Source organism: Histomonas meleagridis (genome assembly GCF_020186115.1).
Source record: "Histomonas meleagridis strain 2922-C6/04-10x chromosome Unknown contig_20, whole genome shotgun sequence".
In the NCBI taxonomy this organism is placed as follows: domain Eukaryota; phylum Parabasalia; order Tritrichomonadida; family Dientamoebidae; genus Histomonas; species Histomonas meleagridis.
In genome coordinates, this window is record NW_027150805.1 from 90740 (window position 1) to 108654 (window position 17915).

The 17915-nt window shown below is 29.1% G+C and overlaps 3 protein-coding genes across 3 annotated transcripts; 2 read left to right on the top strand and 1 right to left on the bottom strand.

Annotated features, from left to right (window-relative positions):
- Nucleotides 1-2041: 2041 nt before the first annotated feature.
- GO595_002625 (ATP-dependent DNA helicase, RecQ family protein) lies at nt 2042-5689 on the top strand (the record flags this gene model as incomplete). Its single annotated transcript, XM_067915555.1, has 1 exon — nt 2042-5689. The coding sequence occupies one exon, from the start codon at nt 2042-2044 to the stop codon at nt 5687-5689; it is 3648 nt and encodes a 1215-aa protein (XP_067776426.1).
- A 449-nt stretch (nt 5690-6138) lies between these two features.
- On the bottom strand, nt 6139-9429 carry GO595_002626 (uncharacterized protein; the record flags this gene model as incomplete). Its single annotated transcript, XM_067915557.1, has 1 exon — nt 6139-9429. One exon carries the CDS (start codon nt 9427-9429, stop codon nt 6139-6141), a length of 3291 nt encoding a protein of 1096 aa, XP_067776427.1.
- Nucleotides 9430-14562: 5133 nt separating this feature from the next.
- On the top strand, nt 14563-16260 carry GO595_002627 (uncharacterized protein; the record flags this gene model as incomplete). The annotated part of the gene is made up of 1 exon (XM_067915558.1): nt 14563-16260. One exon carries the CDS (start codon nt 14563-14565, stop codon nt 16258-16260), a length of 1698 nt encoding a protein of 565 aa, XP_067776428.1.
- Nucleotides 16261-17915: the final 1655 nt, after the last annotated feature.

Below are 17915 nucleotides of genomic sequence, written 5' to 3' on the forward strand. Positions count from 1 at the left end.
CTTCTTGTTCAAGAAGTAATTTAACCATTTCTATATTACCATTTGAAGATGCCCAAATAAGTGCTGTATTAAATAATTTAAATAATTTCCAAATATTATATTGAAATAGAAAATTATTAAAATAAACAAAAAATAAAGCAAACAAATATCTTTAGCATTATAATCAATGCCTTCTTGTTCAAGAAGTAATTTAACTATTTCTGTATAACCTTTTTTGGATGCTAATTTAAGTGCTGTTCTAAATAATTTAAATAATTTCCAAATATTATTTTAAAATATAAAATTATTTAAATAAATAATAAATAAAACAAATAAATATCTTTAGCATTAATATTAATTCCTTCTTGTTCAAGAAGTAATTTAACGATATTTACATAACCATTTTTAGAGGCACACATTAATGTTGTATAAAATAACTTAAATATATTCCAAATATTCTCTTGAAATATTAAATTATTAAAATAAACACATGTAGTATTGATATCAATTCCTTTGTGTTCCAAAATATATTTTATAAGTTCGACATTTCCTGAGCATGAAGCGAAAATTAAAATATGTTTTGGAATTTGATTTTCTTGTAGAAAATATTTAATAAGATATAAGTTTCCAATTTCTGCAGTTTTATTAATTATATTGTTATTAATTTTCATTCCTTGTTCTTCTAAAAAATGTAATATTTCAAAATTACAATATAAAATACATTTTATCCCTAAATGACCTAAATAATCAAGCTCTGCAAATTTCTTTTCATAAATATATTTAAAGATATCATTTCGATGAAATTCAATTGCTGTTTGATATGCAGATACGAATGATGAATGATTTTGTTCACATAAATGAATAATTTCAAGATTTCCACCTGCAATTGCATAACCACCTGTGTTAGTTACATCTGCGCCATTCATAAGTAAAAATTTAAAACATTTAACTGATCCAAAAAATGCTGCATAATCAGTTAATGAAACATTATCTTTATTAATAAATGAACATCTTTCATAAAGTGATGGTTCAATTGTTTGGTTAAAATCAAAATCATTTCGTGATGATATTTCTTGAAGTTTTTCTATTTCATCATTTCGAATTATTTTTGTAATTTCATTCGGATTAATTCCTTCTTCAATTAATTTTTTATGAAGTTCCCAATCATTCTTTGAAAGTTCTTCATAATATCTCATTTCATATTCATTTTTTGTTTTATAATGTGCAAAATATTTCGTTCTCATTTTTTTGGTAATGTTTTTGTTAATCAAATTTTGTTGAATCATTTTCTCAATTAGATAATATGCTTCACCAGTTTTATTTTTGATATAATCATAAAAAACATCAATTATTTTAGGGTAACTTTTGTTTACTTTTTCTTCTTCTGCTTGAAGTAATACAATATAATCTAAAAGTATCTCACTTATATTATTTTGTAAACAAAATGTAACATAAACAATATGGCTTACAGCTAAGTTAAAAGAATATGGAAAATTTGTATCAAGTAGTTCTATAGTTTGTTGTACTGAAGTGATAAGATTTTCTTTAGTTAAGTTGAAAATAATTTGCTTAAGTGAAAAAAGTGTTTCCATTTTAGTATTTTTGTAAACTAAATGTAAAAAGACCGTTTATTTTCATAATATTCCCCGGGAATGCAATATCTTTTGGTTTAATTTGTTGTTGTTATACTTAAAATGTATTCAAATTTTTATGAAACAGTATTTTACTAAAAATTGAGCTTAAATTTTACTAATTTTCATACTCATAATTTATCACATACAGTATGTATGTAAACTATTATTGGAACTCATTATTTTTTAAGCACAACATAAGTCCTTGTATGAAGGAAATAATTAAACATATGTTTGCATTATTCTGAATTTATTTTTGATAAATTGAAATTTCGAAAAACAATTTGAAAACAAAATGCAGGCCATTTTGGAAAGGTGCACCTCAACAGTTGATGTTTAGGGATTTTGTGGCAATCCAAATAATTTTGATTTTATGAGAGAACTTGTTCAAAGTTTTTTAATAAACGTCCGGCGATCTATTGGTAACCAATATGTCCAAAACTAAGCTTCCAATTGGCAATACATCAAAACTCGAAGAAGAAATTATTAAAAACCACGAAAAATTGATGACTTCTTGTTTTGTTTGGACATATGAAACAAATCCAAATAAATTATCAATATCGGATAAAATAAATTTATTTGCAAAAGAGAAGGTTGGAAAAGAACAACCACACCCAAATCCACTTTTAATTGATGCAGATGAAATTACATCACCAAAAATCATCATTGAAAATGAAGGACCTCCTCCAGACAATTATTCCACTGAAAATAAAGATTCGCCAAAGGATGGCAACCAACCAGATATAAATAATTCTAATTCCATTGATCTTTCAAATGATTCCGAAGATGAAATCGAGATAATAAAGAATATAGCATTAAAGAATCAAAGTAATAAATCAAAGTCATTTGATCCTCTTGGTGAAAGTGATGGTATTTCTGACGGTGATGACGATATAGATTTTCTTATCAATAATGTTAAAGTTGATCAAAATATTCTTTCTAAAATTAATGATCTTGAAGAGCGGTCGATAGTTATTACGCATACTATAAAAAGCCGACTACAATGTAATATTAATGACCCTGAAATTCCCATTCTTAAATCTCAACGACGTGATTTATGGGAACAAATTGAAATGCTTGAGTCCAAAATACAATATCCACAAAATCGTTCAGTTAGTACTGAAGAATTTGATAGCTTTAAAGCCATTGATGAAGGTGATGAAATCTTTGAAGTTTTCCCAGCAGAACAATCCAATATTGATCCACAATTACTTCAAGATATTTCATTAATTAATCAAAATGTATTTCATCATAGTAAATTTCGCGGTGTTCAAGCGGCTGCAATTGATCAAGCGCTTAAAGGTAAAGATGTATTTGTTTTAATGCCAACTGGTGGAGGTAAATCACTTGTATATCAACTTACAGGTTATATTCAAAAAGGACTTACAGTTATTATTTCTCCATTAATTTCACTTATACAAGATCAAGTACGATCACTTAATGAATTAAATAATCCAGAACTTAGAGCGGCCGCATTATTAGGAAATTTATCGCAAAGAGAACAAGATTCAATTATTGATATGGTACGACAACTAAAATTTCGATTTCTATTCATTACACCTGAAAAGTTATCATTATCTGCGAATGTATTAAATTTTTTATTAGAAATGCATGCGCAAAAACAAATTACTAGATTTGTGGTTGATGAAGCACATTGTGTTTCGCAATGGGGTTATGATTTTAGACCGACATATGCACAACTTGATATTATTAGAACTAGATTTACTGATGTTCCAATATTAGCACTTACTGCAACTGCTACAAAAGCTGTACGAATGGATGTAATTGATAAATTAATGATTCCAAATTGTTCTGTATTTCAAATGTCATTTAATAGACCTAATTTATATTATGAAGTATGTGAGAAAGGTTCAAAAATTGAATCTTTTAATCAAATTTTAAGTTTTATTAAGGAACATCATTTTGAAGATAAATGCGGATTAATATTTTGTATGGCAACATTAGAAACAGAAAATTTAAGTTCTTGGTTAAATTCACATGGATTAAAAACAGCATTTTATCATGCACAAATGCGTGATGAACAAAAGAAACATGAAGTACAAAAGAAATGGATGAGAAATGAAATTCATATAATTGTTGCAACATTAGCATTTGGAATGGGTATCGATAAACCTGATGTACGATTTGTTATTCATCATACAATGCCAAAAAGTATTGAAGAATATTATCAAGAAAGTGGTCGAGCTGGAAGAGATGGCAAACGTAGTTATTGTATGCTTTTATTTAAATTAAGTGATAAGCAAAGAGTTAAAAAGTTAATTTCTCTTGATAATGAAAAAGGAGAAAAAAATGAATTAAGAATGCAAATAGAATTACAATTACTTGATTCAATGGGAAATTATTGTATGGAAAGAAATAAATGTCGAAGATGTATGCTTCTTAATTATTTCGGAGAAGTATTTGATCCTGAACAATGTAATGAAACTTGTGATAATTGTGCTAGAAAAGAAAGTGGATTAAGTAAATTTGTTCAAACAGATTTCACTAATGTAGCTGTAGATATTGCAAATATTATTCATGCAATAACATTAAATAGACCTGATAAAGCACCTTATCCAACTGTTAATCATGTAATTCTTGTTTATACAGGTCATAGTAGAGCTTCAATTGACTCAGGAATTCCTGAATTTAAAAAAGGCTATGGTTATCGCAATACAGATAATGTTGCTTTACATAAAATATTTCCAATTCTTGTTGATAATAAAGTAATTAAGAATAGATTAATGAAATCAATGCATGGAACAATTCAATATTATGCTACTGATGTAAATTATGAAAATTTTATTAAAAATAAAACACCGAAAATTTTGATTGATTGTGAAACCTTTACTATACCTAGTGGAATGACACAATTAGATACAGAATTATATCGTTCGTTAATTAAATTAAGACAAAATTTGGCATCTGATCAAAATAGTCCACCAAGTACAGTACTTTCATCAAACATACTTAAAAAACTTGCAATTGATAAACCTAAAAATTTATCTGAATTAGTAAATATTGGATTTTCGACATATAAAATCATTAAATATGGAAATTATTTCTTAGAAGCAATAAATAAATTTGTTGTTGCACATGCACCTCCACCTCCGCCTCCACCTCCTCCTCCGCCAAATGTAACTCCAAGTAAAGAAATGCAAGAAGAAATTAAGAGAAAAATTATGAATGAAATATTATTACAGCATTTAAAGTATCAATATGCACAACAAACAAGACAAATTAGACCGCCATTGCAAATGAGACAGCAAATAAATAATAATATCCCAATGCAACAACAAATGACACAAAATTATAATAAAGTTTCATCCCCTACAAAAGCAAGAAAATCAATTTATCCACAGCAACCACTTCAATCACCAGCAGTGCAATTTCTAATGTCAAATCCGCAAATATTAAAGCAACAACAAGATATAACGCAACAAGCATTTCAACAAAAAATGTTGCAATTGTCAACAGGAGCAAATTTAACATCAACTCAACAAAATTATCATCCAACACCACCTGTTGCACAACAACAAAGAGTTCAACCAGTTCCACAACAACAGCAGAGAGTTCCAAATCCACAACAACAACAAAAAATTCAACTTATTCCACAACAAATGCAACAAATAGCGCAACCTGTTCCACAACAAATGCAACAAATAGCTCAACATGTTCCACAACAAATGCAACAAATAGCTCAACCTGTTCCACAACAAATGCAACAAATAGCTCAACCTGTTCCACAACAAATGCAACAAATAGCTCAGCCAGTTCCACAACAGCAAAAGGTTGAATTGACGTGGGGGAGCCTGCAATCCCAATCACCGATAGCACAAAAAATTCCACAAAAATTCCAACCACAGCAACAAATGGCTCAAAGTGTACAATCACAACTATCAGAGCCAGTATCAGATTTATCATCAGCACTTCAACAGAAGCTACAAAATTTGGCAATAGATAAACCAAACCCACAACAGACAACACCAGCAAATCAAAATAACGTAAATGTAAGTTCATTAAATCAAAGCCAACTACAGTTCTTTCAAAATCTGAAAAATTATATGCAGAAAAATTAATAATATTTTTTGTAAATAAATAGATATTCGATATTATAAATTTATTTTTATAAATTTTTTAATATGATGAAATTTCGTTTTCTTTTCAGGAGGTGTGTTATATTTTTATTGGGCTACCAATGAAATATGATTATTTTTGATTATGTTTTGTATTTTTATTAGAATAATCTTATGTTTACAACCCATTTTGATAATTTGTTATAAAAAAAAATTTCCCCGGAAACATAGAATAATTGTAATCGTAATACTATTATAATAGATATCATTCAAGATTCGAAAAATAAAAGAAATGCTTCATGAAATTTTTTCATTAATGAATTAATATTTACATATATACTTTTATGTGAACCAAATCATTTTATCCAATTCTTTTCATTTCACGAAAGAATAAAATTATCCAAAAACGACATCAATTACATACAAATTTTATTACAAAACAAAAATATTTTTTATCTTTTCACTGTTCTTGATCTAATAATTTCATGTTTATATTTTGCCGCTATATCCTTTAATTTTGTCAATTGTTCTTCTTTCCTTTGCAATATTTGGTTTAGTCTCTCTATAGTTCCGTTTGCTCTTCCCAACCTCAATTGCAGTTCTTCGTTTTGGACCTGCAATTTCATATATTTCGCTTCAACGCTTTTGATTCTTCTGTTATCTTTATTTGCATTTTCATTTTCATTAATTTCATTTGATTTCCAATTATTTTCATTTTCATTATTTGTATTATTTTCTTGCATTTCCTTCAGTTTCGTTGTTAGCTCTTTAACTTTTTCGCGCAATTTAACATTTTTATCATTTAATATTTTCATTCTCGTTCGCATTTCAGCATTAAATTCATTGACGCGTAATGTCGTATTCGTTCGTAACATTTGATTTCGCATATCATTAAGTTCATTCTCAGTCGCTTTAAGACGAATTCGATATTGTTCTGTTTGGTTTTGTAACAAAAGAACATTTTCACGTTCTTCTTCAAGTTCCATTTGGAGCGAATTCTTTTCTTGATTTAATTTCGTTATATGTTTTGAGATTTCGTTCAGTTCATTTTCATTTGTTTTATTGTTTTTGATATTATTATTAGTCGCCGTGATGTTATTTAGTTCAATTTCTTCTTTAAGTTTTGACTTCGCATATTTATATGCATCTATTTTGACTTGTTTAAGTCGCTCTTTGTATTTGTCGCGTTGTTTACTGAGTTCAGCTTCGAGATTGTCAATTGTGTTCTGCAATTTGGTAATTATCGTTTCGTTTTGTTGAAGTTTTTCTTGTAATGTTTCGCATTTGTGTTTGTTCTCAATGGACTCGTGCTGTATCTGCAATAACTCGTTTTTGAGCGCATTGTTTCGCGCATTAAATATTTCTTGCGCTTTGGCATCCGGTGAAAGTATTACACTGTTTGGAGGATTGCATAGTGTTAATACTATGTCGTTATGCGTTGCAATCGATGGCGAAATTATATCGGATAATGAAAGCGAAACTGGTACTGATTGAGTGCTCATGTCGGCGAGTTTTACTTTGTTACTAATTTTATCATTATTACTTTTGTCGGCAATTGTTATAGTTTTACTTGTAACATTTTCTTTAGTTTTGTTATTATTTTGAATCGATTCTTTAGCTTTATCTGCAATTTTTTCTTTTGTTTTATTATTTTTGTCATTAATTACTTTACTATTATTATTTTTAATTTTTTCCTTCGTTTTATTATCAGTTTCTGCGATTGTTTCATTGGATTTAATGTCCGAAAGCGTTGAGTTCGACATTACTGTGATTTCGATTGTTGAGTCATTGTTCGTATCATTTAAGTCAATCGATTGCGTTGTTTCTGTTACGAATTTCTTATTTTGCTTTTGCTTTGTCAATTGTTCATATTTACGTTTCCATTCGTCGCGTTCTTGTTGTGTTTGTATATATTTATTATTCAGATTAATTATCCATTCATCGCGATCATCTTTTGCATCTTTTGAAGGTTTTTCCAAAACAATTTTTTCATCTGTTTGACAAATTTCATCTTTTTTGGTAATAATTTTTTCATTTTTAACGATTTTACTTTTCGAATTTGTATTTGTTTTTGTATTTGCGTTTGTCTTTGTTTCAGGTTTCTTATGTAAATTAATTTGATGTGTTTCATTTGAGCGATTAATTTTAAATCTTTGCTGACCTTTCTTATGCAATTGATCAGCAGGTAATATAATACTTCCTTCATTTTCGTCATCTCCTTCATTATTATTATTATATTGATATCTTTGTCGAAATGCTTTTGTAGCATTTGATACTTTATGTATTACGCTTTTCTCATTGTTGTTAGTATCATTTTCATATATTGTCGTTTTGATAGGCCTTTGATCATTATTTAATACGACTTTTATCTCGCCAACTGCGCCTCTCTTTTTCATCAGTTCCATTTTATTACGTAAATCTTCTTCAGCTTTCTGCGTCCGTAGCTTTTGGTTCTTTAATTCATCAGAGTTAAATTTCTCAAGAAATTCTTCAAGATTAAAATTAATGTTAAGTTTACCACATAGCCCCATCATGATTTTGTCCATCGAATTCAAGTTGGATACTAAGTCGGCTATTTGCTTGTCTCGGACATCAACCATAGCGCGGACTTCCTTTAACTCATTGATCGCTTGAGGTAGGCCATATGTGCCATTTTCAATCGATTCTTTTTGTTTGCGAAGTTCTTCAACTTCTTGACTACTTTGCTTGAGAATGGATTCGAGATCTTGAATACGACGTTGTGATGTAAGATTAAGCTCACGAAAGCGTTCTACTTGATCTCGTAATTTGACAATTTCTTTATCATTCCCTTTGGCACGACTTTCAACACGTTGACGATACGTTTCAACCTGTTGAATAAGTTCGCCTTTGGCTCGATTAAAAGAAAGAATTATTTCATCTTTTTCTGATATTTGTTGCTGAAGTGCTTCAATGTTTTTGTTTCGTGTTTCTAAGGCTGATTGAAGACGTTGGGCACGTAGAGCTTCTTCTTCAAGATTTGTAACTTTTTCTTTAAGTTCTTCATTTTGTCTTTTTAAAGCATCTAATTCATCATGAATACTTTCAAAAGTAAGTGTATTTTGTTGTGTAACATTTTGATTAATATCTATTTGTGTAGTGATTTCATTGTTCTGTTTCTTAAGACGAGTAATTTCTCGTTCATATTTGGTGCACTTTGCTTGTAAAGCACTGAAATTCGATTCAATTTCAGAATTTGATTGAATTCGTTCTTGAAGCGCTTTTGTAAGTTCTTGTTCGCGTGCGAGAAGAAGTTCAACAGCTGAAGAAAGCTCATTGTTTTGTTTCTCAAGTGCATGCTGAATCTCACGCATTGCTTTTTTCTCATTTGTAAATTGGGATATTTGAAGCTTGCTGGCTTCGTTTCCAGATTTACTATTTTGAATTTGTTTTTGTTGATTGTCGATAATGTCTTGCATGCGTTTTTTTTCAAGAAGTACTTGGTTTGCATCAATATTGAGACGTTGAATTTGCAGTTCGAATTGTTGGATTTTAGAATCTTGCATTTTACGTGCAGTTTCGCTTTCTTGAAGTTTGCGAGAGAGCTGAGCATTATTATCTCTTTCAGTTCGAAGATCCATCTCCAGTTTGTAATAATCATTTTGACTGAATTGATTTCCTGCTTGATATGCTCGAAGTTGAGCTTGTAAATCTGATATCTGATCAACATATTCTTGAAGTAAATCTGTGATTATGGCTTGGTATTCTGGAGGGAGTGCATCCATTTCTGAAAAAGTGCTAAAATTTAGGATAAAATTAACGTACATATTTCAAAGAAAGCGAAATATAAATTCCATTTCTTTTATATCATTTTTTAACCAAATGAAAAAGGTTTTTTTTAATTTTGATTTTATTTATTTATTTATTTATTTTTTCATATTTTGATTTTGCTGATATTTAACAATGAAGTTACTTGATATACATTGCGACCTAATTTATGGGTGCTAACGAGGAAAAATAAATATTGTGATTTTTATGCTATAATTTTCGAAGATGACATCTTTATTTGCCTACTTTCCCAAGTGTGGAATGGTGCACCCCAATTGTAAGTTACTTTTGGCACAAGAAAAAATTAAAAATAGGTTTGGTTTTTGTTTTGTTAAATGTGTATTTCTATCAAAAATTTTGTGTTTAAAAATATTATTAGATTTTCTTATCACATATATAATGATTGCTTCACTTAATGGGAACGTTGAAATTGTAAAATTACTTCTCAAAATAAAAAAAAAATTAAGATCAGCTTAAAAAATATTTGTTTATTTTCATCAAAAATAAATTAACTTATTTCAAGTTTTTGATTCTTATTTGGAATTTTTTGTTTTAGTTGAGAACAGCTCTTATATATGCTTGTAAACATGGTCATTATGAAGTGGCTAAAATGCTTTTAAGTCATAAAGGCTGTCATCAACATGCTTCAGATGATTTTTTTACGATTAAGATTTTTGCTTTATGATTTTAAAATTTTAAAATAAGTTTCGGATTTTAAAAATATTATTTAAATCTGCTATTCTATATGCAGCTGAAAAAGGATATACAGATATCGTTAATCTATTTTCTTCACCTAATTTAAGAATTAAGATAGCAAGTAGTAAAGTCATTAAAAAAATTCGAAAGGAATAAATAAAATGGAAACATTTCCCGCCAATTTGTATTTCATTCTTTAATAAGTGTACACAGATTCAGTGTCCAATATGCTTCTATTCTCATTTGATAGTAACAAGGAATCTTGACCAATAGAAACCCAGTCCAAGATTCAGGTTTCAAGAGCTAGATATGATAATCATAAAAAAATTTATTATCAATGGTAGGTAGATTCATAATGAATTCACGTGAATTAGCATTTGGTACATTACCTTCTTATTTATTTGAAATGTTTTTTATTGTTTTTTGAGGAGATGAAAACATTATAATGGTTCATTTTGTAGTTATAAAGAACTCACAGTCAGGTTCAGGGCAATTATATATATATTATATGATGATGTTTTGATATTAGAGTCTTCACGTTGAATTACCCAATAAGTAAGTCTATTCGCGATTTTCCCTATTAGAGCATGAAATATATTTCCTTTAGGTGGTTCCCCATGAGCGGTTATCATGTGATTTCGTAATTTCGAAAAACAATTTGCAGAAAATCATTCACTAAGGGCATATGAAAATACCCAATCCTGGCCAGATGCAAGTAAACATGACAGTACACATGATCGGATTATCTATTGGATTTATATTAACTCCCCAAATTAGTGGATTAACTAAAAGGTTTTCCCATTTATAATATACTGACCCAAGATCATCAAAATTTTTGAGGTCATGAAGCAAACGCTCTGGTTGTGGATCAGAGTCTACGTTTTCTTCACTATCAGCTGGTGGATTTGGTGGGTAAGGATTATCATTGTGTTCATTGTTAATCAAATCAGATTTATGAATTGTTGTATCATTATTTCTTTGTCTAGTTTCACTATTTGTTACTGTGTTATTCTGTGTTTGCCTTCCGTTCAGTAAGATTTGAAATCTGATTTGTTGAAAAATTACAGAGAGGATATAATGGACAGGGAAAATTTTCCTTTTTAATGGGGGAGTGTACTAATGTAAGGGAAAGAAGATCGTCAACAGGTCAATGAACGATCTTTGAATTAATTTGTGAATTTGTATAATTTTGATGGAATTGGGTAAACTGGGTTTGATCACTGTGCTGAATAGGAGTTTGTTGTTGTATTAAACCCAGATTTTGTTTGTTGAATTTCGAGATATTGTAAAATTATTTTTTTGAAAACCATCAAAAAGCATACCATTAGATTTGCCATTATGTGCTGGTGCTTGCCGTATAGTTAATTCTTCTTGATTTTGCATGTTCATAAAAAATCGAAAAAAAAGAGGGGCAAGCCGGAATCGAACCGACTACCAGAGGATCTGCAATCCTATGCTCTACCGGTGAGCTATTGCCCCTTTACGAAATTTTTTAATTTATTTTGATTATAAAATGGATCATTAACAATCAATTGAGTTTTATTTTGAGGTGTGTCAAATCTTTGTGCTGCAATTATAACAATGTTATACTGTGAATTATACTCAATTGTGAATAATTAGCATTACTTTGAATTATAATAAATCGTGAATTTAATCATTCAATATATAAAGGTTTTATGAATTTTTCATTTTAAAACATGTTAAGTGACAGTTGTTAAGCTTTTCAAGAATGGTTCCGACCAATTATTTTTACAAAATAAAACGAAGTAGAGTTAAGAATTTTACTTAACGTTCATTCTTGTCTTTTTTTTTTTTTTTTGACTCCGGAGAGCTATAAGGATAATATTTCATCAATTTATTGAGATCACCACCAAAGCTGCTGCTTAGATCTATATTTTTTTTATCTTCTTTCTTTGTCCAAGCACAATAATTACTTTCAGATTTATTTTATGTCTTACTCATATATGAGATTGAGAAGATGGGTTCAACGTACAGTACTGAGTGCTGCATACAGCACCATCATTTTTATAATGTTTTTTTCCAAAAATTCCTAATTTCGTTCGTGAGAGCTTCAAAAAGTGGATCTTTCACAACTCATCGAGTAAATAAACCTTTCAATTGAGTATAATAAATCATTTAAATTTTTCATAAAAAGTGTCATCGAGCTATATAATGTTCCCAAAATTATTTTTCCTGTGTCTGATCACTGTTTTTATGAATTCGCTTTCGAGTGACCTAACAAAGTTAACTATTTTAGTGGCATTGATAAATTTACATATAGAATCATGATTTCTTGCTTTTATTCTTAGGACACCAAAAAATGCATATTTCATTTCTAACTTAAAAAGCAATATTTAAATCAAGTATAAAAAAAAATTGACACTTTTTTTCTTCTTTATTTTCAAATATAATTATGATGATGATTTGGTCGTTATGACGTCAAAGTTTTACTGAGATTCTTTTGCTGAGTTTTGAGAAAAAGTTGTTAGAATATGCATGTATAACATATTTTTTTCTACCGACGATTATTTTCCATCCAAAAAGTTTATAACCTCAAAATATTTGAATGGTAATCACGGTTTTTAAACCGTCGTGCGAAAAACTACTTTTTCTCGAAATTCAGCAGAAGAAATCTTTAAATATTTCAAATTAATTAAATTTAGTCTATATGAATGCTTACATAAGATTTTTAAGAGACAAAAAAGGGTGAGTTTCTAGAGTCTTGATGATCTTTAGTCATATAAATTTTCATAATAAATGTACTTTTTCTCAAAATCAGTAATATTTATTTTAGAAAAAACCTAATAGTATACTTAGCAATGTTATTGTGCATATTAATACGTATAAACAATCAAAAAATTATTTCATAATATTTTGATCAAATTTCGAAATATTCAATTAATATAAATAATAGTCATATACTCATATAACACGAATCTAGCCAAATAATTTTTACTATAAAATTTTAGATATATTTTGAGTGTATATGCTCGAAAAAGAATTTACACATTTTCTGAAAGAAAATCTCAATAAGTCGAAACAATTCTGCTATACATATTTATCGAAAAAAATCTAATGATTATTTATAATCAAAATAAATTAAAAAATTTCGTAAAGGGGCAATAGCTCACCGGTAGAGCATAGGATTGCAGATCCTCTGGTAGTCGGTTCGATTCCGGCTTGCCCCTTTTTTTTTCGATTTTTATGAACATGCAAAATCAAGAAGAATTAACTATACGGCAAGCATCAGCACACTATAACGAGTCCAATGGTATGCTTTTTGACGATTTTCAAAAAAACAAATTTCCAATATCTCGAAATTCAACATGTAAAAATCTGGGTTTAACACCGAAACAACCACCTACTCAGGACACATATCAAACCCACATTGCCCAATTTCATCCAAATTCAACAAATTTAACAATAGATTCAAAGATCGTACATAGACCAGTTGACGATCTTCTTTCACTTATGTTGCCACATTTCCCCATTAAAAAAGACAATTTCCCCTGTCCATTATACCCATTATGCAATTTTTCAACAAATCAAATTTCGAATCTCAATCAACATATACACATTTTTCATAACAATAATCTACCATTCAAAGAGCCATTTAATGGCCACATTGGTTTATATTTTCCATTTTTAAATATTACTCCAAAAAACACAAGCCAACAACCACCTATCGTTACATTCCCTCAACCGTTAGTTTGTCCTTTTTGCAAGGCTTATACAAAACTGACTTCAAATATAGATCTTTTTCTTCATTTATATTCTCATTTTAATCCAGAGAATTCAGATCCACATGTGGCTTCTCTTCTTTCTTCTGGTTGCTTCTTTGAAAGCTTTTTAAATTTTGTTAAATATAAGAATTCTCCTCCTAGACTTTTTGAAATTGAAGAAATCCCTATTACAGATAATACGATTATTCTTAAAATGATGATAAATTCCCTAATAACCCTCCTTGGATAGTTGTTACAGCAGATCATCAAATTGATGACCGATAACCGATTCTTATGAGCGATGGCGGAATCATATTTTCGCCTGGACAAATTATGATTAACAATGGTATAATTCAAAATGAGACTGAAGAATATAAAATCGTACCTTCTTCGCTAAATGATATTTTCCCTAGAATCAATGGAGAGACACCAAATCAATTACCTTTTATCCTTTCTCAACTAAATAAGTATCCACCTCAACTCCATTTCTTGTTGATGATATTCAAAATTTTACATTTATTAAATATTAATATTAATATCCCTATAAAACTTCCAATTCCCAGAATCATTGAAGTGGAGTATGATATAGAAATTCCCAAAATCATTCCACAATTTACTGACTACTCATTAGAGATTCCAGTTTTAAATCCAATCCAAAATCGACTTGATTGGATGCTCCCTACTCTTAATCCAATTCCTCGTAATCTCGACTGGGAGGTACCTGTAATTAATCCTGTTGGCAAGAACTTTGATATGGTTTTACCAATCATCAACACTTCATTCAATGAAGTTGATGTGGATATCACAATCCCGAATGTTAAAACAAATGTATGCGAAGTAATGAACAATATCGCAAATGTTTCAACCAACATCCAAGAAGTGGAAGCGAACATTACAATTCCTAATGTCAAGACTAATATTCAAGAAGTAGTATTTGAAATACTCGTTCCAAAATATGTTCCTAAGGAAATTTTGATTCCGATCGATAATCAAGGAACAAATAAGGAACCAGAAAACAGTGAACAAACGAAAAGGAACATTACAGTAAATGACATAATACAATCAAACAATGGTAGAAAATACCCGGATTCTATTCTTATAAATAGTGAAGACGATGATGACCCCGATCCATCAAACCCACAAGAAGACATTGAAGAGGATTCTGATTCTGATCCACGACCAGAACATTTACTTCATGACCTTCAAAATGTCAAAAACTTTGATGATCTGGGATCGGTATATTACAAATGGGAAGATCTTCTGGTAAATCCACTAATTTGGGGAGTTAATATAAATCCAATAGATAATCCGATCATGTGTACTGTCATGCTCACTGGCATCTGGCCTGGATTGGGTATTTTTATATGCCCTGAATGCATGAATTTCTCTGCGAATTGTTTTACAAAATTACGAAATCACATGATAACCACTCATGGGATATTACTTAAAGGAAATATTCTCCACGCATTAATAGGGAAAATCGCTAATGAACTTCCCTATTGGATAATTCAACGTGAAGATACAATCACTAAATCAGCATCCTATAATATATATAATTGCCCTGAACCTGAATGTGAGTTCTTTACAACTACAAAAGAAAATCTCCATTTTCATATAGATAAACATAAAGAACTTAAAAATAGAATAAAGAATTTAGGAATGTTCTGGGGTACAATAGTACATTGGGCAGCGCATAATAAACTTGTAAAACCATCTGATATAATGAAGAAACTTAAAGGTCATGCATGCCCCGAATGCAAAGATTTCTTATCTGGGGCACTATTCGGATTTTCTCATCATATAGTTCAACACGAAAATTACAGAAAAGAAGGAATCAAAAGACCATGTGCAATTAAAGCGAAATTAACTCCAATGCTCATAAACGAAGATGACGAAGAAAATTATGAGTTAATTTCAGAGTTATTGCATCCTTCGAATAATAATTCTGATGTTCCTAAAGATGATGAGAAAATTGTCGAAATCTCAGAAAATAATTATGAATCGACTCATACTACCAGTGAAAATGAAGATAATTTAATTATTAATGATGAAATCTCTGATAATGCATATAGGACCCAAATATCAGATAATGTTGATAAAGATGAACTTGCTAACAAAGCTATAAAATGGCTAAGGAAATGTGAGCAAGAAGACGAAAATATAATTTCATTCCCACGTTTAACTGAGAAATTAAGGAAAATTATTTATAAGCCAATCAAAAATTTATTCGAGGATAAGATTAATAAATTATTGGATAAATTCATTCTCGAACCAATTGATGAAAGGGATTGGATTATCAATCAAGGCATCTTGTCAAAAATTAATTTATTAATCAGAAGAACAATTCGTTTCTTTAAAAATCCCATATAATTATATGAAACAGAATGTCAAAAGAAATAGAAATGAAGAATATAATCGGTCAAAATTAGCGGCTCAGAGAATCCTTAAACTTAGTGATCTTATTGATTTATTAATAAATTACTCTGAAGCTTTTGATAAAGAATCAACTCCAAAACTTAGAAATAAGATAGCTGATTTAGAAAAAATTATTCTTAATGTTATAAAATAAGTGGATTACGGAATTTCACATTTTTTGTTTAATGGTAAATCATTAGAAAGAATTAGAATATTTATACCTGATACTGTTGAACAAAGAAATAAGAAACTAGGATGGCTTAGAGGTAGAATTATTAAAGAAGAAAAAGTATTTGAAGATACTAGATGTAAAAGACATACAGAATTAATTCGTAAATTCTATAAGAAAGATGCAAGAAGATGTACACAATGGTTCATCAATGATAATATTACTCCTGAATGTGAAATTGATGTAGATAAATTTAAAGATTATTTCTCTGAAGAATGGAAAGAAAATAGTAATTATCAAGAGGACAATATTATCCTTAACCTAAATAAAGTTCTTCATGCAGAAGAAAATGAATTATTTAAAAACATGCTTTTCGATGAAGACCAAATATTAAAAATTATTCACTTTAAATCAAATATGTCTGCAACAGGCATCGATGGGATTTCAAATGCTATTTGGAAGATGAATCCAAAAATAACAATGAGATTAATTAAAGCTCTATTAAACTCCATGTTACATTATGGGAAAATCCCAGACTCTTGGAGAAAATCCAGAACCATAATGTTATACAAAAAAGGAGATGTCAGTCAAGTTAAATCATGGAGACCCATTTCATTAACCCCTACTTTATATAGAATTACAATGGGTCATATTGCAAACTCCATGCTCACACTAAATATGAATTCTCCTTATATTAATTCAAATCAATAAGGGTTTAAAAAATCAATCAATGGAGCTTCAGAACATATCGCAATAATTAATGAATTGATTACTGATGCAAATAGAAATAACAAAAATATTAATATTTTAGCTTTAAACTTCGCAAATGCATTTGGAACTGTATCTCATAAACAAATAATTAACTCTATGAAACAAATTGGTTTTCAACAAGACTTTTGCAATCTAATGAAATATATATATAAAGATTCGACTACATTCATTAATATCTCTAATCATAAAAGTCAAGATATTAGAATCGAAAGAGGTGTTAAACAAGGTTGTCCTCTGTCTCCAATACTCTTTAATTTATGCAATGATCCTCTGATAAATTTAATATCACAAAAACATAAAAATGATGGTTATATATTTAATGATGAATCATTCTGTATACAAGCTTTTGCTGATGATATAATTTTAATATCTTCTTCTGTTGACTCATTAAAGAACATGATTGATTCTGTAAATGAATTCTGTAGTTGTACTGGAATGAAATTAACTCCATCTAAATGTCAATGGTTAAGTTATTGTTTAAGAAATAAGCACAGAGTTTCATCATCAGATACTTTAATTATAAATAATTCTGAAATTAAACCAATTGAAATTAATTCTACTATTAATTATCATGGAGCACCAATTGCTATCAACAAAAAAGCTAAACATTTATATACTAAAGAAAAATTAATAAAAGTTATTAGAGAAATCGATCAAATATTAGTTTCAC